Below are 17,187 nucleotides of genomic sequence, written 5' to 3'. Positions count from 1 at the left end.
AGTTTTATTTAAGAAAGGACTTGTATCGCTAAAGTTTCTTCTGAAAGAGTTTTTACGGAAAATTTACAAACGAACAGAGACGTAACATTATTTTGTTAATGAGCCTGCAATGGATCTAATAATTTGAGGTTGACGTGTAGCACTATGAATTTATTTAGTTAATGAGCCTGTAATGGATGTGATAATTTGAGGTTGACGTGTTTGTATCTTTTGTGTTATTATTTCGTTAATGCAGCATTCTGTTTGTCCAGGTTTTGTGTATTCCGCTATGAATTCTGTTAGAATATTTTTAAGAATTTCCACAAGAGTACTGTCAGTTTTCTTTTTTTTGTATTTGATTTATGATTTTCCTTGGTTTGTTCTAGTTGTGCATTTTCTACAGTTTGAGACATTGTTTATGTGTCCTTACTTTGCGTTTGGTGTTGTTCGTCTTCTTGTTGTGTCATAGTTCTTTTCACTACTGTTGTTTGTAGTAGTGCTTCGCTTTGTTTCAGTTGTGGTTTATGCAGATAGTTTACGCTTGAAATCCCGTCACAATAGGCGACAACATGGTTCCCACTGTTTAGTTGGCTAAACTCTCTCTATTTACAAGAAGAATACTACCAATAAGTCAGTCTCGGGGAAACCAGTAGTGGTTGGTGTTGAGGTATGCCCACCAACCCCCATCGTGAAAGTCCCAACAGCTAGGTGTAAAATGCCAAGCACATATAGTGTCTACGTGACAGGAAAGCTGGATGGCCAAAGGTGCAACTTTGTCATAGATTCTGCATCTCAGCAAATCCTTGTGAGTATCAAGATGATGGATCACAAAGGAGTACCAGAAGCCATACATAAGCTCTGTGGTGTGACAGGACATTCTGCAAGGTTGTGGGGACCAGTGTGGGTAACTATTGAGCTCATAGGTATGAAGGACAGACACAAAGTATACTTGGCTGGCATTGAAGACCCATGCATACTAGAGTTGACTACTTACTACCGAGGAAGTGTGTAATTAATTTTGATAAATTGACGTTTGGAAACAACATCAACTGCATACTAGGATTAATTTAGTGTTTGTTTTTATGCAGCAAAGCCATATTGGGCTATTTGCTGTATCCACCGTGGGGATTCAATCTCCGGATTTTATCGTTGAAAAAAGTCCATAGACATACTGCTGTCCCACCAGGAGACTGCTAGGATTAGAAATATCTGACTTAACTTCTTTTAAAATTAAATACCGAAGGAGAAAGTAGTAGTGATGACAGTATGCGTTTTGAGCTTCAGTTGCTCTCACCTCTGACTTGTGGTGTTCATCTTCAAGGTTATACGTCCTATGACCTTATCGTGTCCTCAAGGTTATACGACCATGACCTTGTTGTATCCATCTGCTGCTAGTCGCACAGTTTTATAAAAGAAAACTCAATATCTTAAATAAATAAAATTTTAAATTAAGATTTCGTTACTGGAGAGAAGAACAGGTGGAAACAACCATTTCTGCCCAACAAGTGGCTTTAATTAGAACTGACAACTTTTACAAAACAGAGGTACCATAGTACTGACACATTCCTTTGGATTAGTACCACAAAATTAATGTGGTAATTCCACAACTTGAAAACAACAAAAATATACGAAACTTCAATTGCAGATAATGTCAAGTAGGTTTTGTTTTTCTTGATCGGATACAAATTCTCCTCTAGAAAGTTATATCAAGAAAATATTCGTGTTTCTAAATACATAGGTAAATAAAATAATGCACCTAAAGACCTCTACATATGTGTGAAGGAGAACGTCATTCTTTTATCACCCCTTTTGCTATAGTAATGCATGTTGTCCCTGCAGTACAACTGGGCCACACTCTACCCTTTTCCACCCGGCGACATTCTTCTTCCTATCATCTGGTTGTGACGTACAGTGTCCAGTTCCAGTAGAAATGAATGGAATCTAGACTAAAATCGATTCTTACACAGCGAAGCTTCCTAGTTGATAGGCCAACACGTTTCACTTGTTCAGTAAAGCTACCTAGTTGATAGGCCAACACGTTTCACTTGTTCAGTAAAGCTTCCTAGTTGATAAGCCAACAAGTTTCAGTTGTTCAGTAAAGCTACCTAGTTGATAGGCCAACACGTTTCACTTGTTCAGTAAAGCTTTCTAGTTGATAAGCCAACAAGTTTCACTTGTTCAGTAAAGCTACCTAGTTGACAAGCCAACACGTTTCACTTGTTCAGTGAAGCTACCTAGTTGATAAGCCAACACGTTTCTCTTGTTCAGTAAAGCTACCTAGTTGGTAAGCCAACACGTTTCTCTTGTTCAGTAAAGCTACCTAGTTGGTAAGCCAACAAGTTTCACTTGTTCAGTAAAGCTACCTAGTTGGTAAGCCAACACGTTTCTCTTGTTCAGTAAAGCTACCTAGTTGATAAGCCAACACGTTTCTCTTGTTCAGTAAAGCTACCTAGTTGGTAAGCCAACACGTTTCTCTTGTTCAGTAAAGCTACCTAGTTGGTAAGCCAACACGTTTCTCTTGTTCAGTAAAGCTACCTAGTTGGTAAGCAACACGTTTCTCTTGTTCAGTAAAGCTACCTAGTTGGTAAGCCAACACGTTTCTCTTGTTCAGTAAAACTCTTTCAGTTAGTAAACCAACACGTTTCTCTTGTTCAGTAAAGCTACCTAGTTGATAAGCCAACACGTTTCTCTTGTTCAGTAAAGCTACCTAGTTGATAAGCCAACACGTTTCTCTTGTTCAGTAAAACTCCTTCAGTTAGTAAACCAACACATCTCACTTGGATTTATTATTGTGAACATACAATATAATAAACTTTATTGTTACAGAAATAATAAATCTTTACAAAAACCTAAGATCTGTAAAATTGGTAATGCAGGTTAAAAGAAATATTTTTGAATGAAATTGATGTATGTATTATAACATTTAAATGTTTTTTGTATAATGAAACTGATGATTTTAACTTCCATATTTAGATTTCTCAAACTACATAACAGTTTCTGTAAATTAATTAACATTATATGTAAACAAGCCTGAGAAAATAACATCAATTGGATTTTTTTCTAATAACTAAGATAACCTTTTAACTAGTTTTTAATATGTTGAAGTGTAACAAAATGGAGAAAAAAAATGATTGCATGAAGTTATTGATTTTTAACCTTAATTTCGAGAGTCAATCATACAGAAACTACCATGTTTATTTTGTAGAAACTTTGAACAGGAAATTTACTATATCAATTTCTTAAATAAAACTCTGCTGAAGTTTAGTATTCAATCTCTCCCTGTGAAAGGAAAAAAGAAACTCACAAAAATTGTTCTGGTGTTGATGAAACCTTTCTGACCTTACACTGTAAGAACTGTTTTCAATATGTACATGACATCTAGAACACTGACCTTGATTTATACTGTAAGAATTGTTTTCAACATGTACATGACATCTAGAGCACTGACCTTGATTTGCACTGTAAGAATTGTTTCCAATATGTACATGGCATCTAGAGCACTGACCTTGATTTACACTGTAAGAACTGTTTTCAATACCTACATGACATCTAGAGCACTGACCTTGATTTGTACTGTAAGAATTGTTTTCAATATGTACATGACATCTAGAGCACTGACCTTGATTTGCACTGTAAGAATTGTTTCCAATATGTATATGGCATCTAGAGCACTGACCTTGATTTACACTGTAAAAACTGTTTTCAATACCAACATGACATCTAGAGCACTGATCTTGATTTAAGAATGGTTTTAAACATGTTCATGACATCTAGAACATTCTGTGCACTTAGCAAGTAGAAAAAACAATAAATAAATAATTTAACTAATTCTTATGACTTTCATTGGTTGAGCTCTGACCAATCACTGAACAAACTATGACAGTGAAAGAGACTACAATGATAAAAACAAAGTATCTCAAGTCTTAATATTCCTCCTGCTTCAGTTTTCTTATCCTCTTTTGCTTGGTTTCTTACATTTATGATGACCCTTCTTTCTGATCATCTTAATTTCAATAGGAACTACATCATAACTGCATCCATATCATGTAAACATCACACCTTCCAAATATGCAACTAAAACTACAATATATCTGACTTTCAGACATTCTCCCATTGTGTACTGACAAATTCAGCATTTAAAAGTTTTTCCTTCTATTAGTAAGTTACTTTGCAAAAAGCAACAACTTTCACCAAATTTTGACATAAAATTGGAGAATTCCTTTTAAAATGATGGATTCTATGCAAGAAGTAAACTGACGAGCATAAAAGTTCTGTTGTTCAAAGGCTCTTAGTACTAAGTTACCACTGAAAGGCAATTTCTAGGGTTCTTATAGTTTGTCTGATATTGTGATGACCAAAATAACTAATTTCACTACGATTGACTCTCAATTTTAGGGTTGAATCATTTTATAACTAGATCTATTTATATCAACCTTAAAATATGTTACTCGTTAGTGATTAAACAAATGAAAAAAAAAAGAGCACAAGACACATTTCAAATGCCATAAATAGTTTATCAACCTAAATTTTAGAACAGAGGTGTATTTGATAAGAATGTTGGTTTCCAGCTTAATAACGAAAAGATACAGTATTTCTCACATGGAGAGAGATAGGAGCACATTTGTATTGTAGCTTCGTAATATCTATTCAAATATACTCCCTTTTTCCTCCCTCTCCTCAGCCTGGCTCCATTTCACAAAATAAAAACTTAAAAAAAAATAGTGTCAAAATAATTACACACCTACTCATTAAAGAAATCTTTCCATAAAATACTTTTTCTTGTTGTGTGAGCTTACAATTTACAAGGACTAGAGATTAATCTATCTAACTTCTTTTACCTAACAGCTTTATTTGTGAGCAGTTCTTGCAGTTATTAAAAGCATGCTTTTGATTTAAAAAAAGTTAAACCATAGTATAAAAAAATATATTTTAATTAACAACGAGTGATTTCTGAAGTTTCATTCTCTCGTATTATATTTTTAGTTAACTTCATGAAACAAGTGAAGTTCAATTAAAGAGAAAAAAACAAAGGCAGCCTTAAGTTTGTTTTTTAAAAAGTTTGCATTTAAAGCCACCTAACACGGAGGGAAATACACACACTACAAGCTCACAAGTAAGTTTTTTTTAACAGATTATACTGTGAAATTACCACTAAGATGTACAACTGTATTATAATTAATTTTCAGTTGATACTAATACTGCATTAAACTATGGTATAGAATGTTCAGCAGTTAACTTTGTTACTTGTGAGACAATCATTCTGTTGCCTGTTTCAAAAATAAAGTCTCATATTGTGTACACAAATTTACAGTCACATTTCTTCCAGGCATATGGGATCAAACCTTCTAAAAACTCACTGGAAACTACAATCTACAGGACTAACACCACCATTAAATAGTATGGACATTCTTTCAATGCAATTATATATATATATATTTATACATGTATATATATATATAGATTTTAGTATAATATGTGTATGCAGGTGATAGATGAATTATGGTAAACTTTCAAATAACACCCCAAGCCATAATTTCCAAGTCTAATCAATCTCATGCATCTTTTTCCAGGGTTATCCAACATCATATGAAGCCAACATCTGCAGCAGGAGCGAAGCCAATGATAAAAAAAAAGAATCCAAGAAATCTTTGCAAGTTTTAAACATCATTACAAGTTGTTACAAATTATTATTTCCAGTCAAAACATATCTCCTTTATTCATATAGATACTAATTTATAAAACAAGTATCACAAAAAACAACAACAACAAAAAAAACCATCCGTAAGCTTGGATTAACACCATATTCTCTTACCAATGGTTCTTGTACATTAAGTTCCTTGTGGTCACACACTGATATTAGTCTTCACATTTGTTGATCGATAATAAGTTCCACGAGAGTCTGACTTGCTACATTTACAAAATGTTTAATCTCCTGGCATTATTTACTCAATAAAAATCAATCATAAAAGAAATGTTTCTACAAATAAGATCTGGTGAATTACTGTGAAGGAGATTAGAAAGGTATAAAACCTTTTAGGCTCATTAAGTGATAAAATAAAATGGCTAGAGAAGCACAAAGTTGGAATAATTAACTGTTAAAATTAGGTTAAAATCAATGCAAATAGAGAAAGAAATATCCAGGGACAGCTCTCCTACACAAATTTGAATATTTCCCAAACAATTTGAAAGAAAGAAAGAAAAAGATGGCTGAATTTACAGTAAAGATGAATGTTTTTTTTTTCCCAATTACTACACATCTACATTACAAGATTACAGATGGTATTGACCTCGCAGGGACAACATTTAAACAACAGATTAATTATCCAAAAAGCTTCAGTATCAATTTTGTTTCTTTTTCTCTCTCTCTCCCAAGATACATTATAACTCTCAAGTACAGAGATTGATTTCAAGACCTGTTTTATGGATAAATCTGAACATAACCCAGCAAAAATCCCTGAATACCTTCAATATACCAAACAACCTTAACTGAGTATATTAAAGATATAAAACAATCATCAACTTTTCATTTGTTATTTTAACAAGTACTTCATTTATATTTGAAGATGGCTGGTGAAATAATACTAGAAACGTAAGTGAAGGAACCCGAACAGAAATGTCATTGCTGATATAAAAATCTAGAGAAAGAAGGTTTAAGGCATTTCAACTGGTTGTAATAAAGATGGGAAAAGCAAACCCTAGTACCACTTTGTCTTTATTTACAGCACCGTACTCAAGATTCCATTATCACGTAGCAAATCTTACACATTGTTAAAACACACCACAAAAATATCTGAGTCCAAGCAGCAAACACTTCCTGCCTTAAAAGATTTTCACTTACAGGTGGCATTGATAAAGTAACAGAGCAAACCTAGCAACAGAAGATGTTACAGAGACAAGCTGTGTCATTACAATATTAACTCTGTTGGATAATATTTCGTTTTGGAGCATTTCATTAACACACTACTTAGAGTGCACAACTGAATGCTAAGTGTAGATAACTCTTAAACATCACTTCTCTGCCATTAATATCTTCAAACTCTGTCACAGTTCACACACATTTTATTTGCCCATTTTGCCACTAGAGACATGTTCTTCACGAGACGATCTTGAAGATATTCGGTGTGAGCGTTCCTTTTCCACAGCTCCCACTCCATTATTTCCAACTTTGATTTCATTATCTTTAAAGTTGCTTTTTTGTTCACTAACTTTTGGTTTAACAAAGTCTCCAGAAATGCTCTCTGAAACAGTAAAGTATAAAAATTGGACAACTTTCGAAGTAAGTACTTTTACTAACACTAGTTAAAACTGACTAACATTTTCCTCTGCTATTTGCTGAAGTGATACACAAATATTATTAGATTCTGTTAAATATTCTAGAATATAAAGGCTGGTCACCAAACATGACAGATCATTCAGTATATTGGACTTAGTATCATATAATTATAGATAAGTCAAATTATTTTTGCTTATTTGGGCAACATATTGTTGGTGGATCAGTAGCATGTTAGTAAGTAGATGCTAACCTATTGGTGCAATGATACTTGAAGGGCATAAATATTTGTGTTAAAAATTTGATGGACAACATTAAGCATCATTTGTTGTTTAGTTTGTTTCCCTTGGCAGGACTTGTAATACTTCTTTGGATTTGAAAACTGAGCACAATGTGTAGTATTACTTGGGCTACAGTGAGCACGCTGTGTGATGCGTTTACTAAACTGAGGAAGTTTTGTGGTATTACTCAGGCTACAGCGAGCATACTGTGTGATGTCTGTACTAAACTTAGCAGGTTTTATGGTATTACCCAGGCTACAGCGAGCATACTGTGTGATGTCTGTATTAAACTTAGCAGGTTTTATAGTATTACTCAGGCTAGAGCAAGCATACTGTGTGATGTCTGTACTAAACTTAGCAGGTTTTATAGTATTACTCATGCTACAGCGAGCATACTGTGTGATGTCTGTACTAAACTTAGCAGGTTTTATGGTATTACTCAGGCTACAGCGAGTATACTGTGTGATGTCTGTACTAAACTTAGCAGGTTTTATGGTGTTACTCAGGCTACAGCGAGTATACTGTGTGATGTGTAGACTAAGCTAAGCAGGTTTTATGGTATTACTCATGCTACAGCGAGCATACTGTGTGATGTCTGTACTAAACTTAGCAGGTTTTATGGTATTACCCAGGCTACAGCGAGCATACTGTGTGATGTCTGTACTAAACTTAGCAGGTTTTATAGTATTACTCATGCTACAGCGAGCATACTGTGTGATGTCTGTACTAAACTTAGCAGGTTTTATGGTATTACTCATGCTACAGCAAGCATACTGTGTGATGTCTGTACTAAACTTAGCAGGTTTTATGGTGTTACATAAACTACAGCGAGCAACTGATGTGTGCACTAAACTTTGCAGGTTTTGTGGTATTACTCGGGTTACAGCAAACACACTGTGTGACGTGTAGACTAAGCTGAGCAGGTTTTGAAACATTAACTCTTCTAAGTTATTAAGGGTACCAGGTGTCATGTTTTCACTTGTATTTTTTGTATCCTATATTCTTAAAACTAAGGTTATTGTAAAAAATTAAAAAAGTAAATGAAGAGATATGTGGGATTTATCACACTACAACAACGTAATTTTGGCCTCTATACCAACATCACTTCTACCAGATGTCACCCAGTGACTAGAGAACAAGCACAATATCTAGAGAAACCTACTTGAATCAGAAGCCAAATGTTTACTTGAAGCACTCTCCACGTGATGCTGCTGTCGTACGGCTGTCTCATGGCGTTCCTTTTCTTTCAATTCAAAGGCTAGTCTTTCCACTGAATCTTTAGCTCTTTGTGCAACTTCTGAGTAAGTCAGTTTTCGTCCTTTGTCTTTAGATCCAATCTTTGTTAAAAAAAGAAATACACTAGTACATCTTCCATGGATTTATTTAAAACTGAAATAAAATCAATTTTAGAAACTACAGATACAAATGAAGACTCATTATGTTGGTGATAAATTTATATATTAAAACATTTTTTACAATTATGAGGTAGACAGACTGAAATACTTGTAAAAGTCTGATGAAATCATAACTGAAGTGTAATTCTTCGGATTAAAAATAAAATAAAAATACAGAAATTTATTATGATGTAGATTCCAATATATTCATAAAAACCACTGAAAGTCTTGCTCAAACACTTATTTTATGCATAATTCATATTCTAAGTGACACCATAATTAACTGATCATAAACCTACTATGGGACAGATACCTGTGAATAAGCACAACCCAAACAAGTCAGTGGAGAAATGTCTAGCACAATGTCGCAGAAATAACTTTTCCTTGAAAACTCAATGTCTGTATAAACATGTTAACATATACATCAACTAAAGAATACACTAACTCTTTTGTTACTGCCACAACATGTTAAGCCGCTAAAGAATACAACTCTTTTTGTTATTGCCACAGCAGGTTATGCCACTAAATAACAAATTTTAAAGCTTCAGATCTTTACAAAGTGGGAATGAACAACTATACAGAAAATATTTTTTTGACATTTATCTTATTGATAAAAACCTCTCTCAAATAAAAACCAATAGTTTTTATAACTGCCTTGAAAGTTAAAGATAGATGGATGAGTATCCTGTGATAGGTTGGAAAATATATTGATATTTCAGCAAATGGAGAAGTTATGATGTTAATATTATACATTTAACCTTGCCAATATTCACTGCTTGTGTTTGTATTAGTTAGATAATGTAGAACAGTGTTTCTCAGCAAGAGTTGTTAGACGACTCCTCATTATCTCTACAAGGATGAAATAACAGTTCGTCATGGTTCATAACAAAGGTGATTTATGTACCTTTCAGACACCTTGAGGACTAAACAAAAAAATGTTGACTCAGTGTAGACAGCTTGTGACTCCCTTGTTTGAGAAACACTGCTGTAGAAGTTAGACTACTGAAGTTATACAAACTAGAAGGGCGAGAATTGTGAGTGCATGCACATCATAAGTAAAGACTGAAAATTTTTCAAAATATTCGATTTTGAAGGTAATAAATAAACTTAACTCTCTCAATACAGGCTCAGTCAATTTGTATTTTGACTTTTTTGTACTTGCTTAGTCTTTATAGATATAATACTTTTAACTCTCAATAAACTAAGTGACATTGATTATATTCTGTTCAGAACACAACGTTATACAATATGTCATTTGATGGATGAAAACCTTGACTTTCTATTGTTTATAAGTAATACATAATGAAACGAAAGAGAGAACTATCAACGAATTGTGAAAGAGAGGATGTGACAGGAGGGGTCTGATTTACTAATCGACAGCTTTGTAACCAAAAAAATTGAAGACTTAAAAATTATGTGGTTTGTCTTAGCAATAACGATTTTATAGTAATTTATGTTAAATTTCATACTTTTTCGAGGGATGGTGGATAAAATAGGGATGATGACATGCTAAGAGAAAATTTGTCACATGGTTCACAATAGTGGAAATTCAGAATTTTTTTTAAATATTGCCTTGTAGAATTAAGAACATAAAACTTGTATACTATTAAAATATGGATTATTAGCTGAGATTTTATGCTATTCTAATTGATATAACATAAACAAAGAGTAGTTTAATATAATTTTGAATGTAGGACACTATGTATCATGTGCAGTAAAGGATACCCGTGGTGAAAGGGTTAATTAAACTTTGAATGTATCTGTCCAAAATGTCACGATATGCACAAAAGAGCCAGGTCCAGGTGCATAGAGTTAATACTATACTACAATGACAAGGTAGCTTAAACCTGCAGTACACTTTCACTGTATATATTCATATTTATTGTATAATCCAATCCTAAAATACTGAAACTAAATAGAAAACAGATCTTTTACGAATTTGAGGGCTACTTGCACAAGCTTCATTTTGAAGTGACAGACTTGAAGAAAGGTAGCTGGTCAACACCACCCACTGTCAACTTTGGAATAATCTTTAACAACGAATACTGGGATTGACCATCACATTTTAATGCTTCCATATATGAAATTGTGAGCATGTTTGGGGACAGAATTTGAACCTGTGACCCTCAAATTGTGAATCAAATGCCCTAACCACCAGGCCTGAACAGATAACAGGAGCCAAGTATCTGAAATCTGGTCAAAACTACCACTTGTCATATCCCTGTAATTAGTCAAATAAAACATACTTTAAGGCCTTCCATTTTAAAGCTAAAAGTAGTGTGACAACTTCCAAATCCTGCTATAAATTTCATTGAGAAATTACACTGACTTATGACAACAGCAAGTACTTTTATCATTTCATCAGCCTGAATTTTTGATTCTCCAAATAGAAAACATTCAACAGTTGGAAATATACACTAGCCAAATTTAAAAACACTACAAATCTGGTTTAATAACTAATACACTTACGGATAAGTCAATGTTTCCATTTATCAGGAAGCTTGTACTTTCCTGCTGTTTAACCACTGGATGTGACTGGATGGTTGTAGTCTTTGTGGGAATGATGGATTTAAAAGCAGGTTGAGGTGAGCAAAACATGGTTGGAGTTGAACTAGTAGGGTTTGGAGATATGGCGCAGCAACTATCAATTTCAGTCGTAACGGTGGAGGTCAGAACAACAGTTCTGTTGGTATTATGAACTGTTGGCTTTGATTTGGTTTCTGGCTCAGAACGTGCATCCTCAGTTGAAAATGGTTGCTTTGGCTCAGACTGCACTGAACACATACCTTCAGTTAAGCTGTGATGATTAAGTAGTCTTTCATCTCTGTAAAACATCGCAATTAACAACAAAAATTTCACTTAATGCTTCATTACAGAAAAAAAAAGCAACAGTACAATCATTCATAGCTATTGAAAGAAAGAAAGAACATGTTTAATGATACTTCTCTTTGAGAAAAAAAAAACATGTTTACTGTAAAAAAAAAAAAATCCTTCTGATCCAGTGTTTGTTTAATACTTGAGTGTATATAGTTTAAGTCTGCCCTTAGGAACAGTCGGGAGTTTTTGGGCTGGCCTGTCAATTAGATACAGTATCAAACTGGGAAAAGCACTAAAAGATAAGCTCTTATTCTGGGAGGGAAAAAATTTAGAACTTTGTTATATTATGAATGTTTCTTTGAACAGTAATAATAAAGTTTGGGTAAATAACATTGTAATACAAGACTTCATCATCTGAAGGTACACTTTTATAATATTAACAAAATAATCTTGTTTCAGAACATCAAATACAGAAAAACATAACCATGTATACTATTGTGTGTTTAAAGGTGTATGGATACCTCTTATTACCAAAGACATTTTTTGTACTGACGGATTAGTGTTGAAAAAATTATTTCGTTTATAACTGTTTTGAATGAGAACTATTTTAACATTTTGCTGCCGTCCTTATAAGAGGTTTGTCCAAATGCATAACCATGAAACAATATTAATAAGCAGTTATCTAGTCCAAGTTTTTAACAGGTCAATACAAAATTTGTAAAACTGTTTCTTTCTGAGACATCTAGACTCATTTAAATGAGCAACCACAAGGCTGGGGAAGAAAGTGTTCATTTATGCATCATGGGAAATTACTTGAGATGCTCCCTTGTTATTTCAGTGGTTCTTTTGGAGTCACTGGACTGTAAAATAAGTTAGGAAGGAGTTGTTGAAAACCTCCTTAAGTATTCAGTCATGTCATTAATCCTTTTCTGTACATGTCACAAGATTTTACTTAGTTACATTTAAAATTTAATTAAGCTATTTTATGATCAATGTTTGTCAATGATGTCAGAATTACAATTTACATTATAGTTCAAAGTTTTATATTAACTAAATTTTAATTCCTTTATTTCAAATGATACCTTATATAAAAATTATAAGTTTTGTTTTATTATCTGCAAGTTCACAAAATGTTAAATTTGTGTCTTTGTAGTTTGAACAGTTCTTGACTCATGCTAACCTTCCATATATAGAAAGAATCTAGGTTATTTGCACTGTTTACACATTATTCTTTCAAGTTCCATATGGCACGTTCAGAGAAATAAATTTCTCTGAACTCTTGACTGATGCCACGTCCACTTTCTACCACTGAATTGCGATTTCCCAGCCAATAATACTTAGTTCAGCTAGATGTTCATAACCAATGGAAAGAGCACTTTTTAAATTATGTTCTCTTAATTGTTATTTTAAAATTTGCACAACCTGCTCTTAGCATTGTTACTACCTTTTCCCCACCACTTTAGCATTATTTCTCACCTAGAAATACATTAGTTAGATAGAAAGTTGTATTATATTTAAGGTTTATATTTTACTTAATTGTGTGTTATTTATGTTTTAAGATGTATATTTGAAAGGTTTAATAATTTTTCTATATATAACACAATGCCTGCTCGGTCACAAGTGTTAGTGTAATACGCGAATGTCACCACGCTCTGCCAAGGGTTGAAGTTTCTCTGCCCACCATATGGAAATATTGGGCAGGGACGCCCACTGACGTATGTTAAAGGACAGGAAAGGATAGTAAATTATTAAAATTAATTATATGTGAAAATGTAAAGACATGCAAAAAAAAGATGGTTTAAGATTATTTCAAAGGTATATGTACATTTTTGCTATGTCTTAATGCTAAGAATTTCATTGTAATATAGTACAAATTGACTAAATAGCTACAGTTAGTAATATCATAGCGAATGTGAAAACAAAACAAATTAACTTAAATTAAAAGAACTTTTAATATTCAATTAGGAGGTTCTAGGGTTTATGCAAATGAAACCTACAAGTTGTAAAAAAGTATTTTTTTTTATATTCATGTTGTTTTGTTGATTACGCGTAACCAAAGGCTAGTTGGGTACACTCCCATAAACTTAGTATTAAAGCAATGTTAGTTGATTAATTCAATCACTTCATTAGGCTTACATTTACAACTTTAAAAGAAAAGATAGTTGGGTAATCCAAGTGCTTCATTAAGCTTACATTTATAGCTTTAACCCTATTATGATGGGTCATGTGTCAAAGGACATGCCATTGCATTTGTTGACTTGCATTCAAAATTTTATTCAACTATTATTTTATGAATTTATGTCAGTAAGTTTGGTATCAAACTGTAGATTATGATTCAAATTTTAGTATTATACACTAGTTAATTTCTTAATTTAAAAGTAAATATTGAAAAAACACAGCTAAACATTGATTTTTGCGTGTCATGTGGTATGTTGAATGTAGCACTGGTTCACATTAGATGTTTGTGATGACAAAATACAAAGTCTATAGTTTCGTACGAATTAGGAACTCAAATTACCGATATTGACAAGCTAGAATATAAAATAAGAACCTCATATCTTTTCTCTTTGGTGAAATATCACTCATGTACTGAATAAGCACAGTGGCACCCTAACTACCTCTTTTCATTTTTGAAAATGCTCCCTTATATACACTTACTTCTATATATGACATGAATTACAAATCAAATGTTCAGAATGTCCCCCTAGTGGTTTTCCCAGCCATTTTGATGTGTTAATTATGTTATTTTCACGCCAGATTTCATACGATAAGGTAAGTCTTTAGTGAGCTCTGAATTTCATATTTTTTTAAATCCAAACACAGCTTAGTTACTAAGCTTGATAAATTATAGTGGAATTCTATGGTATCAATATAGTAATTTATGATTTCATTTGGTTATTTAAAATGTATATATAAAACCTAAAAAAATTTATTTTCATATCCTCAAAATAAGTGAGAACTTATTTGTAAATAGTATTAATGTATATACATATATAATGTATAATAATTGAAATATTACTATTTTACAAAATACTAGTCTACTAAAACACAGCCAAGACGTGTCTTTTTGTAAAGACTAAAGGTCAGTTTAATATTATTAGAAACGGTATCCCGAGTGCATGTGCACTGTAACTTCTGTACTGTTAGTCAGGCATGGCTGGAAGGTCAATATAATAAAAATAATAATTATATATAAGTGTATACTGTTATGAGATTTAAGCTATTTAGACTAAACATTTGTGTTTTCGTGTAATAATCTATAGTCATTCTAGAGCGAAAAAAGCATAACTTATACTTATTTCCAAATTTTTTATGGTAGTTATGAGGTCGGTCAAATAGTTAAGGTAGAGAAAATTACAGACAAAACATAAAGTTTTACTGAAAACAAACGTTTGAAATGTACAGAGGAGGTTTTAGAGATTACAAAAATATCTGAAATTTTTGGAATGAACAATAGTTTTTTAGTTATAAAATGAAAATCACTTCAGACTTAGATTGGTAATGGAACATACTTGATATTTTCACAAACACGTCTATAATAAAAATACTTCATTAAAAAATATGATTTTTTGTGTACAAAAGACTCTTAATCTTTTCTAAAAGTCTACCAAATTTTGTGAAGATACACTTACTGCATTAAATGTTATAGAATAAATACTTAACTCGTGTATTATTATACCGAGCCCATCATGAAATGGTTAAAGGAATGTTAGTTGGGTAATTCTGCACAAAAAATTAAATAATTCAAAGTCACATCACTACAGAAGATGCAAGTATACTTGCATGGATGTCTGTTTACTGTCTTAAGGACACTGTAAGATTGTGATATAATATTTACCTTAGAGGAGATGCTGGTGGAGTTAGTATGGTTTCACTTAGGCTCCCATTTGCTAGGCTGTGACCTTCTATTACAGTGGACTTTAGTTCCTCAATCTGCAGTCTGCTATCATCCCCAGGGGCCTTCAATGTACCTTTAACTATATCTGATAGTCGGTTCTCAAATGCATCAGAACCAGAGATAGTCGAATCCTGGAGGATAAAGAAAAGAAACTATGACAAACTACAAAATTCTTATTGCTTCAACAATAAGATAAATAAATCCTATTATGACAGGTCATGTGTCAAAGGCCATGTCATCATCGCATTTGTTGAATTCCATTCAAAATTTTATTGAACTACTCTTTTATGAATTTATGTCAATACGTTTCGTGGTTTTAATTCAAATTTTAGTATTATAAGTTAGATAAACCTTTCATTACGAGCTGGCTGGAATCCACCCGGCTTGTAACCATGGGAGTAATTACACTATGATTTTTGATCATATATGCACATCTTTACAAAATTTTGCAGGTTATTGGTAAACATTATAAAGTTTTTGTACACAGAATATCAGGTTTTGAAATTAAGTATTAAGATTTTTTAATTAAGGATTTTCTCGTAAACATTTTTCGTTCAGAATGTCGACTATCCAACACGCAAAGCAATTTTGATTTTGAGATTAAAAAACACTTTAATGCATTAGAACATTTTCAAATTTTATATGCAAAATATTTATAATCTCTAGATAATTATCAAATATTTTTTTAAAAACTATATTTTTCTGTTATTTTCACTACTGTACTTCTGTATGGGTTAGTTCGATTTGACTGACTTTGTAACCTCAATAAAAAATATAAATTATGCGTTTTTTGTTCTAGAATGACTATAAATTATAACACGAAAACACAAATGTTTAGTCTAACTGGCTTAAATCTCATAACATTTATATATATTTATCATTTTTATTGTATTGACTTTCCAGCCATGCCTGGCTAACAATACAGAAGTTACAATGATGTGGCATACGTGCATTCATGATACCATATCCATTGATATAAAACTGACCTTTAATCTTTACAAAATAACCTGTCTTGGCTGTGTTTTAGTAGACTAGTATTTTGTAAAATAGTCACATTTCAATTATTATACATTATATATGTATATAGATTATTGCTATTTACAAATTAGTTCTTAAACTTATTTTTCCTGAAACATAGAACACTAAATAAAGAAGTAAAGCAAACAATTATCTCTTCTAGTTACGACATTTTTGCATATGGAGGATATGAAACAAAATATATTTTTTAGGTTTTATATGTACATTTGAATAACTAAATAATCATAAATTACTATATCAGTACCATAGAATTCCACTATAATTTATCAAGCTTAGAAACTAAGCTGTATTTTGGTCTAAAAAATTATGAAATTTCGAGCAGACTAAAGACACACCCTACTTCATTGAAATATTGGTTCAAAAGAAAGAAATGATGCCAAGACAGTTAAAATAGCTAAGAGAGCCACTAAGGGGACATTCTGAGCTTCTGATTGATTATTCATGTCATATATAGAACTAAGTGTATATAAGGGAGAGTTTTCAAAAATGGAAAGAGGTGGGTGGGGTGAC

At 32.5% G+C, this 17,187-nt stretch overlaps 1 protein-coding gene across 2 annotated transcripts in view; it reads right to left on the bottom strand.

The window, feature by feature from the left end:
* Positions 1–5,663: 5,663 nt before the first annotated feature.
* LOC106467462 (la-related protein 4-like) overlaps positions 5,664–17,187 on the bottom strand; it is a 61,717-nt gene continuing 50,193 nt past the window's right edge. For both annotated transcript variants that reach the window (XM_013927817.2, XM_013927819.2), the window contains 4 exons: positions 15,580–15,770; positions 11,394–11,748; positions 8,693–8,867; positions 5,664–7,217 (listed from right to left, as the gene is read on the bottom strand). In XM_013927817.2, the coding sequence (XP_013783271.1) occupies positions 7,039–7,217; positions 8,693–8,867; positions 11,394–11,748; positions 15,580–15,770 (900 nt within the window). In that variant the 3' untranslated portion in view covers positions 5,664–7,038. The remainder of the gene's footprint in view (positions 7,218–8,692; positions 8,868–11,393; positions 11,749–15,579; positions 15,771–17,187) is intronic.

Source organism: Limulus polyphemus, unplaced genomic scaffold, assembly GCF_000517525.1.
Source record: "Limulus polyphemus unplaced genomic scaffold, Limulus_polyphemus-2.1.2 Scaffold2623, whole genome shotgun sequence".
In the NCBI taxonomy this organism is placed as follows: domain Eukaryota; kingdom Metazoa; phylum Arthropoda; class Merostomata; order Xiphosura; family Limulidae; genus Limulus; species Limulus polyphemus.
This window is presented reverse-complemented; position numbering and strand designations above follow the sequence as displayed.